The 15,465-nt window shown below is 39.0% G+C and overlaps 1 protein-coding gene across 8 annotated transcripts in view; it reads left to right on the forward strand.

The window, feature by feature from the left end:
* Positions 1 to 15,465, forward strand: part of LOC139117291 (atrial natriuretic peptide receptor 1-like) — a 135,895-nt gene that overhangs the window by 96,850 nt on the left and 23,580 nt on the right. For all 8 annotated transcript variants that reach the window (XM_070680267.1, XM_070680268.1, XM_070680269.1 and 5 more), the window contains exons 3-6: positions 3,106 to 3,291; positions 4,002 to 4,120; positions 10,777 to 10,912; positions 12,220 to 12,328. In XM_070680267.1, the coding sequence (XP_070536368.1) occupies positions 3,106 to 3,291; positions 4,002 to 4,120; positions 10,777 to 10,912; positions 12,220 to 12,328 (550 nt within the window). The remainder of the gene's footprint in view (positions 1 to 3,105; positions 3,292 to 4,001; positions 4,121 to 10,776; positions 10,913 to 12,219; positions 12,329 to 15,465) is intronic.

Below are 15,465 nucleotides of genomic sequence, written 5' to 3' on the forward strand. Positions count from 1 at the left end.
TGATATTTCATCTGAGTGATACACATTTCGAAACGTACTACGAGTACAGGCACTCGCAATAAAACACCATTCGTGAGATTTCAAAATCGCTCTCATATGCATAGACTGGTGCATTTCTAAATAAGGCCAGAGTAATCAAACTATTTGCTTTGCGTCCGCACGCGCGTATGTTTTCAGAGTTTCCAGGAAAACCCCACAAATATTTCTTGCCGAATTTTCCGTTATTGAAGATATTTTGTCGCAAAAACCTAGCCATTAATTAAAATTGCAACAAAATAGTGCCTTTAAGTCCCAGCAGTCATGGTTGGTAGGTGGGTAAGTCGGTCAGTAGGTAGGAAGGTAGATAGGTAGGTAGGTAGGAGGTAGGTAGGTAGGTAGGTTGGTCGGTCGGTCAGTCGGTCGGCCGGTCGGACGGTAGGTATACGTAGGTAGGTAGGTAGGTGGGTGGGATGGGTAGGTAGGTAGGTAGGTAGGTTGGTATCACCTGATTACTTAAAAATACATAAATCAGGTTCCTACAGCACTGATGCATAGATGATTCAGTCTGATATTGTCATTTCGAAAAATCCAATGCATCTCACTTGCGGGGAAATATGACAAAACCTAAAAAGTATCGGGTTCCATCAAGATGTGTTGCCATTAAAATCTCACTCACGCTATTCAAGTTTTTCGAAACATAGGGAATGCATCCTGCTTCAAACAGAAAAGTCTTGTTTCCCCTGAAGCAACCCGACTAACCCTAGCAAAAGCAGTCACGTAATATGCCAACGAAACCGTGTCGTCGGTTTGCGTAATGGTGAAACCACTCTAAAGTGAAAAAGATCATAGCCCACGAGAAAGAACTAACCGACCTTTCGACGAACTTTGCCGTACATCCTCAAAAAGGAAAGGGAAACAGTTTTGCATGCAGCCGTGTCGCTGACGCTTGTAATAACTTCCGGCAGAGTCAATTATACTTTCTTAAGAGGTATCCAATCTTTGTAGGTGATACATATATATTAACGGTTTACATCCGTGTATAGTGATTATAAAGCATACGAGGGAATAGATCGCCTTAATGTAAAGTGGCAGCCAATCTTTTAAACTCTAACATGCGTCATCTCACACTGCCGTAAAATGCATTTCCAGGTGTTTTTATTGGCCCTCTTTTCTATCATCAGACGAAATAATGAATAAACGAACGACATGTCAGGCGTTTGACGCAGTTTGTTTTTAGTTTATTGAGAAGAATTGCGCCTTGCAAGCAGACAGCCCGTCAACACGATTGTCTCCACCAAAAGTTGCGAGAATATCACTCTATTACCCTAAAAATTAAATATCAACATTGTGAAGGCACCATAATCTTTATCTACCAGGATATTAGCAATCTTCCTGGCATTGAACATTTTTCTCATCCGTTTCTGTTGGTCTTAGACTATCTGATCTCTGCTATTTCGAGGGAACGCACGTGGAAAGTATGTTAGCCCACTCCAACAAAACTCCACAAAAACCAAAAACCAACCAGCCAAACAAACTAACAAAAAACACACAAGAAGACAAAACAACAGGAAACCTCAGCGCAGATATGGTTTACAGTGAAATGTGGCTCATCAGTGATTTTGTTATATGCAGTCAGAGCACTTAGCTCATATTACAATAGGCACGATAATAAGCAGACGTAAAAAGCACAAAGAATGGCCGTTGGGCACAGAACGGTTCCATCTGCGGATGGATGCAATCATCGATTCTGAATTGATGAAGCCATGGAATTTCACCGAACCAATTGTTAGTTTCAATAATGAGTTATATATCATGGCTGGAGCATTAAGTTACTGACATGTAATATGAACAGTAATAGCGCTTCGTAACTATAGGCCTGAACCGCGACAATGAAAAATAGCCTGTCGCGTGTTTATCTCTGAATACTGCGATGTGAAGTTACTATTACGCTTGTCAAACATTCTCACTTTAGAGATTCGGCATGTAATTATGGCAATGGAAGGCGTGTTCTATAAGTGGGAGGTTGACAAAAGATTATTTTGTCACAGTATGACTGCGTTTGGTGTTGCTTGTCCTCAGACCAACAATAGACTCTGCAATTTTTCCAAAGCGTAACGTTTGAAGGGCGATAGATGTGAACAGGCCATACGAACTTTTTACATCAAAACATCTCTAACTCGTCTTTTTCCAGAGCAATTTCGTACTCTGGGTGGCAGTTGAGTTTAAATTGTAGCAAATACATAGCAAATAATAGTTTTCATTTGCATAATAAATCGTTTTGCCATAAGTACGAGATGAATTGTACTCTTACGCCATTCTGACAAGCATTTGAACCCTTCATAATTACCGTTTATAAGTAAAACGGCTACAAATACAACAAAAACTTTACGTACTTGCCGTTAAAAGCGAGATTAACGTATGGATACTATGTCTAAAAGGGTTTTTACCGAATCAAACGATCAAAGAGATTATCTTGGCGCTCTTACACGTTGATCTCTCTTTCAGTGCATTTATTAACTTTCGGCGCGTAAATACATTTCGGTCATCTGCTTTGTTTCTTGTTTACAGTGGTAAAACGACTTTTGGTTATGAAAATGAGAACACGAATGATAAAATCGGTCTAGTTAACCTTGCCTTCGATGCGCCGCTGCAAGTTTTTCTGCCAGACGTTTGACCTTCAAGTTGTCATTTAGTGCGAAAAGGGTATACAGTACGCCCTATACATGGACATAACTGTCATGAAACCTGTCTTCTCATTATATAAATCATGTTTTGTTCTTTTCTGTATCACAAGGGGTTTTACTGGTAACAATCAGGAAAGGTTACAGTGCTTGTATCATAGGCGTGTAACAGTAGAGATCACATTTTTCCGTAATCCAAGTACAATTTGTCTCTGGTTTGTCTTTCTCCTTAACAATTTCGTATAGTTGTGTTGATTAGAAGAAAATACATGAAAAACGTGGCCCCCTATTATTTCTTACTTGGTGTTACGTGCTGAGCTTCATTGACCTACTTATTGATATGCCTCCTTTATTTATTTATTTATTTATTTATTTATTTATTTATTTGTTTATTTATTGATCGATTGATTGATTGTGTGATTAATTGTTGTTTGTATATTTTCAGTGTTCTTCCTGTTTGTGTATGGTGGGGACACTAGGAATCTGATACTTCATGCCCATGACCGTGGCCTACTGGATGGTGATCACGTGTTCTTCTTGATCGAAGTCTCTACGTTGGACATCCGGTTTGCCGAGCACACGTGGATGGCCGAAGACGGCCGTGATGCCGACGCCGTCAAAGCTTACGAAGGTAAGTGGTTCGCCGCCTTGTCACGAGTCTCTCGACTGAAGCTATTGAGCGCAATCATTGGGTAACTGACCCGCCGCGGAAAATCATTATCTAATAAGTGGGCCGAAAAAAACCTGTTCCTTTTCAAATGATTGTATGCGTTCCACGAAAGCCTGTCTGTCAGACCTACTAGGCCAACTCATAATGTTTCCAGCCCACGCATACGTAAATATTGCCTTTAATAATTCAAAACACGATTATTGCAGAAGCTAACTTAATTGAATAGTAATCCATTACATTTTCACTCTCGGGTGTTAATGTAACGCTTTGTTTGCGACGCACAATAGAAAGATAACAGACATGCGTGTTTCTTAGAAATGTGCTGTAAGTATTTCTGAGGACAGGCTCGGGTTACCGGAAAATTATTTTCTCATTATGCGTAACTTGGCTAACTGGTAGTTACGGGAAGCAATAAAATGCTGCTCTTTGTGTTGCAGTTACACATTAACAGATATGATTAACTGTCAGAATATAGTAAGATATAGTGTATAATTCTCGTTGAGTTAAATGACATTTTTCTAGACGAGCGTACATGTACGCCATACGTGCACGCCGACTGAACAAATTTACTTACTTTGCAATCATGTTTCTGTTTACAGAGACTGAAACTGCTCGGAAGAACGGAGCCTATCATGTTTATGCTTCTCGTAACTTTCTTTGTCCTTTTTCAGGATTGTTTGAAATCAATTATTACGAGCCGAACGGCGATGAATACGACAAATTCAAGCAGAGAGTTCGTAACCGATTCAAAGACCCACCGTTTAATCACGTCATGGCCGACAAAGACGAGGTGAGAGGGCGTGGTACCTTTTCTGTTATCGTACTGTTTCTGGACGATAAGCAAGGTGGCTCTGAATCGTGAGAATGGTATTCATTATCGAAAGAAATTTCGATAACTTTTAGCCTGCCACACAATTTGCCCGACGCCAGGAGGCACAGAAACCCATGTACTGTATCGAGGCGATAACATTTTTATTACGTGCCTCTTCTCAGTTAAAGGCAAGCCGTCGTCGGAACTGCGCCTGTGCGACTTTCTTGTTTACAAACAATGTATTTGGTGCACGATATCTACATGCACCTCATCATCATAGCTGTAACATTTAAATTATACGATGTAGATTATGACAGACATATGTTTTAACTTTCATAAATTACCATCGTACCTTGGATACAGTGTTTACATTGGTCTTATGAGTCCCATACGACCTTTGAGTGCAGTTCCGACGACTGTATCCCTTTAACGCTACATGACATTTAGTTACATGCAGGGCATACTCAAACAATTTTACCATTATCGACGAGTATCAAACAAATTTTAACGAAAGTCAAAATAGCAGTGCGCACGTGGATTTTTTACATCTAGTGTTAAGCGTCTCCGTTGCTTCACCTGACTGGTAACTATGGAAACCGGTCCGTACATCGTTCACACGGCCCGTTAACTCCCCGGATGTCCTGTTCAAATCAAGGCACTGATTTGCACTCAAATCGAGGTATGTAATAAACGGCGAAGGCAGTCAAGATACATGGCACACAAAATAGATTGTCCAATATTTTTCATGCGTATAGCGTCATTCGCCGTATTATAGGAGACGGCCGTTACACGCGCTTCAACACAGCCGGCGATAGTGTACAGAGAATGTAGAACATGGCGGAAAGCCGCAGCGAAAAAAAAATGCTTAAGTCATGCTGAATTGGAATCTTCCGAAACACGGGTAAATCTCCATTTAGCTAAAATTGAGCACCCTACATCTACACACTGATACAAGAAATACCCCCCTCAAAACAACAAAAATACAAAAAACGCGCGAAAACACAAAAACCAGAGACTGTGTAGGGTCCCTGATTATTTATTACGAGGCGAAAGGAGTTCGCTAAACGCTATCTCTACCCATCTTCTCATGCAATATACCGACTTGCTTACAAAGTTAACTACTTCCCAACACATTCATGATAAACCCGGGTTCGCTTGCTAAGCATTACCTTAGTACCTTGGCTTTTCTACTTTGTTGAACAAGTCAGCTTTAAAACGGCTAAACATATAATTTCTTGGCGAATACACACGAGTTTCCTTATTTTTTTCAATATTGATAACGACTACTGCTAGAGACATTCCAGCTTATCATTGATGCTCATTAATAGGTCACAGGTATTACAGGAAAAAAAAGGTTCGCGCGGTGCTTCGAGCTGGTGTTTTCGCTCTACCCAGATCCTTAATCCAAGACTGTGACGTCACTAATCCCTTATTCCCATCAGTGTTCTTCATAATAAATTGACTGTCAGAGATATATCTCTTAATTCATAAGAAAGAATGGTGCCTTGGGCCGTACTAACACAGTCCATCCCAGGAGGATCATACGAATGTCTATTGGATATAACTCTTACTTTAGTCGTACAGTGAATATGACATTATTTTTACTCCTCCTTAGACCGTGTTTGTCATAATTTATTTCTGATGTCGGCGCAAGAAATACGAAAAAATGATAATAAACGCAAGGAAGTTACTAATTTTCTGCTACCATGCGTCAAGAAATAAAATCATGGGTCGCAAATATTCGCACTGTAGAGCGAGACGCACGCATTGTAACTTATACATAGATCAGCACACGAATTAGTTATGCAGAGAAACTGAAAAGATATTGCTGGAAATCACCACTCCGGAAATTTCCGGTATCGACGTCATCAACTGTGAATTCTCTCGTAATGCAGTTGGCAGCCCTGTGTTGTTTACTATTTTATCATTGAAATGATTCAATTACAAAACAATTTAAATAAAAATACAAAAATGTGATTTGTGTAAATACATGTTGAAATGCCAATGCTTGCAAAGAATATATACTGCACTTCATTTGCATAAACGGTAGCTTTGATGATGCAAAGAGGCAGGTTCGCTGTCCTTTGATTTACAAGAAGGGCTACCTGACTCAAAGATATCCATATAGATATGGCCACGGTCCCTCTGCACACAGACAGTGATAGAACAAAAAGAAGACTTCGATATAAAGAACGCGTTATCACCAGAACTTGTGTCACCTCTTGGCATAATAAGACAATGTTACAAAACCAGCAGGCCCCATGTTCACCCCTACGATTGATAGTTAAGTGACGCAAATGTGATGTTGCAAATTTCCCATGATGTAAACTGGAATACAAAATGCTGCTGTCGCGCATAAATCAATCACAAAATCACGTCAGAAATACTGCTATGGATTAAATCAGAGGAGAAATATTTGTTTTTCTTGCACACAAAACTTTACGATATGGTTGCGTATTTCCCTTCCGACTGAGAGACTGTAGACCACAGGGCCCGAGCTGACAACTACCGCGGTTTTCTCCACATCACGGTCGCTCCATCACCGAAAATATTAATGTTCCAAAGAGTTGACAGAAACAGCCCTATTTTCTCAGTTGGATTCTGATAGTTTGCGTTACTGGCTATGACAAGCAAACGCGCTAATTGTTATATATCTCCCAAAATATGCATACTTAGAGGTTATAAACTACAAGTGACTGTATTCGGTAGTGGAAAAGGTCTCTCAGGGAAAAGGTAGTGTATATTTTGCGGAAAATAATTACTGAGCGAAGCGAGATCAAAGAACATGTCTAATATAAAATTTATGTCCAGCTCTGAGTGACCTCAGGCAGCGAGTCTTACACTGTGGTATACGACCGGTTGATTTTTCACTCTTCTAAAGTTCATCAAAACGCTGTGAACCTTGAATATGACAGACAACTGGCGCAATTTAAAATGATTATAAAGTAAGGCCAACTGAAAACATAACAATGTGTATTTCCGTTGACCCGACCTACATTTAAAACCCTTCGAACCTAAACCTTGTTTTGTATTTTTAATCATTACGCATGCGTTTGACGAATTCTTCCGTTGCTTGATGGGATTGGTCACACCCCAATGAAAATAAAGGTAAAATAGTTCCCGACCGAACTACTTGATTTCATGAGGGCATGTTCACAATATTTGTATGCCTAATTGTGACTTGCAAAATATAAAACACATGTTGATTATGACATTATCTAGGGATTTAATTCCAGCAAGGATAATTAATTAAGGTTGCTACATGTAACTTGCCAAATGCATTTTCTGAAAAAATATGTCGCTGAACATTCATCCATCTTTTGGCCCTTAGAGATAGCGATACCGTACATCATTGATACACGCGCAGTGTCACTTTCGGGCGCCTCATCCCATACCTCATATTAACTCAGCCAAAACATAGCAGTCCACGACGCATGCCAAACATTGATTTCCTAGTTTTCCAATCCTCTCTTTCTTTTGCAGGCAGCGTCAATCTTTGTGTTTGTTGAAAAACAGTGTTAAAACATATTTCAAAACCCATTTTTTTTTCGAAAATGGAAAAAGTTATTGGCCTTGGTAATGCATACTTATATGAAGAAAAGAAAACTTACTGGAGATTTTAAGCGGGAAACCAAGAGTACAGTGTCGTCCACTAAAACGGGCACGTGACAAACAGCACCTGTGTGGCTGTTTATTTCCATGTTGCTATAGAAATAAGTAACAATCAGTTTTCAATCTGAAAAATTGAGCAACTGTGAAATGACTTATCTCACACAGTTTAATTGACTGAATATAGATATGCACAATCGCTTAAGTTTTAGCTCGACTGTCTATGATTCAAACTACATGCATTCCGTAAATGATTTTGTACCGACATTGCATCATTCATAACGCAATATCAGGAAATAATGGCCTTTTTTGTTGCGTGTGTAAAATGCATTCGTGAATCGCATCCGGCGTCCTTTGTATTCCGCAACGCTATTAAAAGATTTTAAATGATTCCGTCAAAAGAACTTGAGCCGAATGCATAAAACACGGATGTTGCATCGGAGTACAGAATCATCTCTTTCGTTAGCGTATAACATCCTGTCACTCACGTCAAAGCCAATTCATAGACTATAAGCAACATTTGGAAGATGACCACGGTTTTTACTTACGCTTAACAGCGCTTTTATAGTAGGTTTCTTATAAAAGACTTGTCATAGCTGTGTACAAGGTACCCCTCGTAAATTTGAGACTTCAGGCTCGATTAGCACAAATGTAAACTATACATACATATCCCTTGGCGACGACAGTCAAAAATTTGATTATAAATTCAGCCGTTTGTTCGTGTGTTACAGCCATCTGTATGAGGGACAGCATTATTATATATATATATATATATATATATATATATATATATATATATATATATATATATATTCTCCAAACGTGCAAAAATTACGATAGACATGACGTCCTTGAGCTCTAACTGGCCACAGACGCAGTCAACATACACCATACGAACCCATCCCGTCGAGATCAACGAAGATAAATTTCCCACCAAATCTTTGTTTTACGCCTTTGCAAAGTATTATCCATGTTTCAATTGTACACCTCCAGTCATCCTCCACGCTAGAAGCGCTGCGAAGGCCCGGAGACTCAATTCAAAGGTCCCTTAGCTTCTAACAGTCAAGACGCAATGCAGCGTTTATGCGCCTGTCTTATAGAATAATTGGCTGAAGGTTCAGAGGTCATCAACACGTTATTGTTCTTCCTGTGTAAAGCGTATAAATACAGGAAATTATGAAGACTTAATTGTTGATATCATTACCTCTCGACAATAAAATTTTCACAATATCGTTCTGCAAGGCATTTAAAGGACAGAGTCGATGTTTAACGACTTTATTTGCACGTCAAGTAATGAAATACGTTATTCGTAACAACTATAGCTCGGTTATTAAACCACTCTTTATAAAGGTTGAGATTTAGCCGAGCAGTTTGGACTGTGATGGTTTCTAGGTAACTTGGTGCCGTACACAGTGAGTGCGAATCCGACCTAGAATCTACTGAACTTAAAGGGAGGGTGTCGTCGGAACTCTGTTCAAAGGTTACCAGGCCCCCTATGACCGATGTAAACACTGGTAAGGATACATCGGCGATTTATGAAAGTTAAAAAATGTTTGCTAATAATATATATCGTAAAATTTAAATGTTTCAGCTATGTCGACATGATGCATCTAGATATCATATGCATGACATACATTGTTTGTAAACAAGAAAGTCTCACATGCGCAGTTCCGACGACACCCTCCCTTTAATAAAGGTGACCGAATGTTGGTGTGATGGTACACCAAATGCCAGACTTAATTTTGATGTACCTCATGTTGAAGCTTGATAGATAAAACAGCAGTTGGCACACTCAGATAAGCATTGATTTCTGTGTTTGGGTACATGGGTGTGACCCAGTGTTCGTTTAGGGACCTGGTGTGCAAGGTATACCCAAAACTGGTGTTATAAATGAGAAACAGCTATCGTCTTCTTCATCCAAAAAGATGGGTTTTATTTGAAATTTTAGGCAAGGGAAGCGGTAAACTACGCCCCCAAAGAATATATCACGTTTGAGGAAGAACTCTGTTTTGATATGGTTGCTCTTATGGCTTACACAAAATTTATTCTGGAAGTTAAAGTTCTTGTCAGGTTGAGACAAGAGTTGTGGCGATACTCTCCCAATACTTGGCAAAAACTTTTTTCTGGGTGTTCTTGGTTTTTCGCAGTCTCGAAAGTGCCCCGCCACCTCAATGATGATCGAATACCACAGCGTGGGCGCTCACATGCATGTAGTTGCAACAGCCAACGGGTAATTACTGGATTTATGCTGACGGGTGCTGTATGTTGTATTTTCATCGTCGCTTTTGTATATTCTTTCAAATTTGAACGATCACAACTGTGCATGAAATCGCATCAGTCGTAAAGAAGCTTATTGTTGTGGACCAGCTGAGTGGCATAATAATCAATGTGGGCATAGTTAGCTGTTTTATTAAGCATGTTAAATGTGCGATATCGAAAGTCCTGGCAAGATGATGTTGCAGTGCCTTTGGGGCCATGCAGTGACACTAATGGATTTTCTTACCTGAGATAACCTTGACACATTGTTCGGTTCTTTCGTTTTCTTTCTATATCAACTTTAAATTCTATCTTCAGAGGTAACCTTTACAGCCTTCAGTAAAAAAAACCTGCATGAAACCGGAAACTTGTTTTATTAAAGGCCCACTAATGCTATCTTTTGATGATATTTGTTTTCATTATTTTTGTTTAATATATCAATTGCAACTTGTTATTCTACTCCTCAAAGAATATTGAAACATCCGCTATTTAGCTTGTCAACTTAGCGTCTACATGTGTAAAATGCATTATTGTTTATATCTGAATTCTAGTCCGGACCAGAAGTCGATTTTCAACGGTCACAATACCGTTTACACATGCACGGGATGCGTTGACAAGCTGGACACTGTCTATATCGACATGCTTTCGGAAGTAGAGCAAGGAGTCATGGTTGACGTTCAAAACAAAAATGGTGAAAAAAATTATCAAAGTCAGCATTATTGGCCCTTTAAGGCATGAGTATACAAAATCTTTTTTCTGTTGTCTTGCAGGTAATTATAAACGCAGCTTTCCTCTACGATGCTGTGTACTTATATGCTCTCGCTCTGAACCAGTCTCTGTCCGAAGGCGTGGACCCGGACGATGGTTACAACATCAGTCAACGCTTATTTAATAGGACATTCGCCGGTAAGTGATCGCTTTTCATGCCGCACACGGCCGACGTTCACGACGCTCGACGTGTACGTGAAAACGGGGACGTGAAATTTGAAAAAAATTATTAATCCAGTATACCAATGAGTCCATATTTCATTTGGTTGGTCGATTGACGGCATGAACAGTCGATCGCCGTATCGATGTCTTTGTCGACCGTACAATGCACTCGGAAACATACCAAGAAAAAGAAAACGCGAGAAAAACATGAACAAATGTAATTGACACCAAATTCATTCCCCTCTAGACATTGTATGAGTACGAATATCCATAAATTAGTTTTTGACGGCAAACTTATAAGAGAGATCGTATTTGGCCTCCTTCTCGATGTCGTAAATCAATATAAGATGTAATAAACCAGCATATTTCCCAAGCGACAGCACGACCCATGTTAACGCTGGCGCTCTCTTGATGTTTGGAGTGACAGTATCAGATGTGGCTTCAATCACATACAGGGCTCGTTCATTGATCAAGCACCAACCAACCAACCAACCAACCATCCATCCATCCGTCCATCTGTCCGTCAATCAATCCAACCATCCATCCCTCCATCCATCCATCCATCTCCCCTCCCTTCCTCCATCCATCCATGTGCAAGGACGCATCTTATACTGTAACTCGCATTTGTCTCTATAAAATATAATTAATTTTTTAATCACCAGGCAGAGGTTTTACTGTCAAATTTAATCGATATTTATTTCTAACGTCAAAATGTGTACTCACATTTTTATTACTATAAGGTCACTTAAGAGAAGTATTTATGGGATCGTAAAACTTAGCTCTTCTTGGAAAGATTAGTGATTATTTTTGCCATACTGTCATTTCATTGGAAATGTCATGACATAATACAGCGATTTCTTCTAGTCTCCCAACCTTTGTAAATTTGAAAAATCTAAGAGGAATATCTGATCTTTGTTTGTATATAGTGGGGGGATTTTGGGTACCAGAGTAAATGTTTTGGTGAAATGAACACAAATATTTACCCGCCAACATATGTAAACCGTGACGGTAGCCTAGGCAACAGTTAGCGTAGGACTCTTGGGTCAGCCTGAATCTATTATATCAGAATTTAAATTTCAATCCCCTTCGAAACAATACTTTCGCTGACCAAAAAATAAATCACTGAAAATTTAATAGAATATTTTATAGCAAAGTTCTCAAGGGGAAACCATTAATTTATTTGACAAGACGCGGTTTGTGCTGACTTCATAGTTGACTCACCAATGTACCACTCATTTTCTTTCCAAAACCAAGTCCTGACATGGGTAATATTTGAATTGCAGGTGCTGACAGTGAGGTTGTTATCGGCAGCGATGGCGATCGTCTGCCTAATTACATGTTGCTCAATGTCCAAAATGGAACACTTGTACCCGTCGTCAACTGGTTTCCAAGGTAAGTGTAGACGATGTTTTTTGTGCCGTCTGACACTGTTTTGTTTGATTTTAATTTAATTAATAAATCGCGACGAAATACGTCGACACAGTGTTCTGTTACACAATATTCTTCAATTTCAACGAATTGCACCTTCTCATGAATAGCTCATAATAGTTGCAGACTCGTGTGTAACACCCCTTAAGTTACTGAATATTTTAGAGATGGCATAAGTCCAAAAATTCTGTAAAATCTGCATCCTATAATGCCATGTGCAGATTAGAGTACTGATTGTAATACCCAGATACGGGCTGACCTCTACGTTGACCTTAAATACGAAGGTTTAAGTTAGTATGCGCCTTGTAAATGAAAGACTTAAAACGTTTGCTCGAACTTTCCTCATTAGACCTTCCAACCATTCTCTCATCAAAATAAGAATAGAATTCAAGGGTCGCTTTTTAAAGTTTGGCACTAGAGAAACAAATTACCCAATATTTACCGATATTTGGAATTCAAAATGATCGCCATCCTTGTGCTAACTGTATGCTGAAAAATGAAATTTCCGATTTTTCGAATAACTTAGACAGTGAAAATTTGTTTTACTCCAAGAAATCTAAAAATGAGCGCGGCAAATGGTAGATATGACAAGAATATCTGCCCCTACGGTGCATTCCACCTTAACGCAGTAACATGCCTGAAAACTGATTTCAAAATTTTAAAATATTATTTAAGATTTCCTTAAGGTATATTTAAACTGTTCTCATTCATAATGAAGAAAAGAGTTCAGGGGTCATCGCGCAAGGTCTGCCACAAAACATGAAAAATGCCAAAAAACAACCCGATATGTTTCTGCCAATGGAAAAGAGGGGAATTTTAAAAGTTCAATAAAAAGTGAAAATTTAATTTGCTCAGGAAGCTTCAAATGAGTACAGGCAAGCTGTAGACAAGTAAAATATTGTCAAAATTTATATTTCCAATGTCTTTCGATGAAACGCATTCTACCCTATAATCTTATGTTGAACACCCAAGTAAGCGTCATGGGATATATAGAGTGAAGTTCATAGATTAGCTGAGAATGCCCCAAGTCGTTCTTTTATTAAAAATGCCACTAGACTACCACCTCCATATGGCTTACGCATCAATATTTTATACACTAGCATAAGGTGTGTTTTCAATGGACTTCCTAACTCGCCGCGTATGATACATATTTCACGAATATTAATAGACATCACTGTATGTATCGACCGACAATATCATCAATCGTGCACACCGCACAGTCAAACTTCGAAGGGTAACGATATTTTGGGGCGATTCTACGTCGCACTGGGTAAACGTTTGAAGGCCCGTCAACTTCAAAATTTTTCATCAGATTCGTTGTTTGCACTTTCAAACTCAAAACAGTTCATATAAATGTACTTGCGGAAGGCTGTGCACACAAACATTATGAACCGAGGGCCGGAACAGCGTGTGCAACTTTGCACAAGACGCGAATCATGAACGGGTGTCCCACTCAGACATAGCCGCCCCCGTGCAAATATGTTAAAACAGTTGATAGAAGCAACCTGTTGCCATCCATTGAACACATGACACTGTGTGTCTTCAATCTGAACGCTGTATTCTCTGTTTTTGTTTGTGATGTGACCTAGTTTTTGAAAATGGCGGGAAATTCAAAATGAAGCTCAAACTGTAAAGTCCTCTTGCCCGTTCTGTCACACATAAATGCTCTTGTAATACAATAAAAAACCTATTTTATTTAATGAGTAGATATTAAAATAAAATATCTGAGAAAATTGAAAGATATTGTTGATATCACTAAATTACAAACAGATACTACTTATAGGACCGTAATCTGGATTTTATAGTTCTACATTTGCGTGTTTTAATAGGTTTGCTCTCAAGCTGTCAAAATATTATTACATGATTGTATCGCTCAAGATAAATACAGCTGTACTTGTTCAGTACCAAAAATTCTTAATATATCAACCAATCTCTTCTATAATCAAAACTAAAACGTCAGGAGTCGTGCAAATTTATTAACTAGCGGACCAAAACACCTCAAATTTACCAATTCGCTAAATGGAAATGAAATGCCAGGCTCTGTGCCAGCTCACGAGGAAAACTAAATTATTGATTTTCCGGAAAACAAAATGGGGAGCACCCTACTCCATTTCAATTTTTAAATTCCTTAAGGGTGAACATGTGAAAAATTTACAGTTATGTACAGTCTTCTCAAAGTCTTTTGCCATGCTGCGCTTCAAAATTAACCACAGTGATCGATGAAATCTGGAGATCATTGCTAGAATAAGGACAGTCTAAATTTCGAAAGTTCCCCGTTTAGGCACGTTTATTTTTACGAGATTACACCTTTTTCATTCTTTTCAGTATATATTCAAATCGTTGCAACCGTCCGACATCGGGTCTTTTCAACAACTTTGTCCATCTTTTGCTGTGCCATTTGTTAATGAAGGGACAGTAGCTATAACTCTCAATAACATTTTCGTTAATTTGCTCGAGAAAAAAAAGAGAAAATTTTCTTCTCCATTCTCAGCTCAAAGTATGTTCAAATGTAAGGTACAGGTTTTGCAATCATAGTGCACCGAGTATCATATACACTGTTGTTGTTGTTGTTGTTGTTGTTGTTGTTGTTGCTGCTGCTGTTGTTGTTGTCTTCAATTGAACCCCATTTCGGACAGACAGTCAATCGTCAGAAATAACACTGGATGTTATGTATTTATGTCCAGGCGGTATTGACAACATGAAGACTGTGCATTTTCAAATGATTTTGAGAAGAGAAAAAAGAAACGTCAGTGTACAAACAAAATGAAAATAAACTATGGATGCATCGAAAGCCAGATATTATCATTATATGGCGCTTTTGTGTTCCTATCGTATGCCAGGGGTCGTAACGAGACTTAGTGATCAGAACATTAAATATAAACGATGACATAGCGGGCGACAATAATCTCCCGTTAAAACATTTATGCATTTGCCATTTTCCTTTCGTCAATTAAGGATAAAACGCCATAGCCGACAGGTAGAGACTATCCCTACCTTCCGGCCGTGGAGCTTTGAACCTCGCCGGTTTCTTTCCACAGTGACGGTACTGTTCTCCTTTCGCCTCACACTTACTCAGTGTTTGATATTGCACAAAGCTACTT

The sequence above is a fragment of the Ptychodera flava genome, chromosome 18 (assembly GCF_041260155.1).
Source record: "Ptychodera flava strain L36383 chromosome 18, AS_Pfla_20210202, whole genome shotgun sequence".
NCBI lineage: Eukaryota > Metazoa > Hemichordata > Enteropneusta > Ptychoderidae > Ptychodera > Ptychodera flava.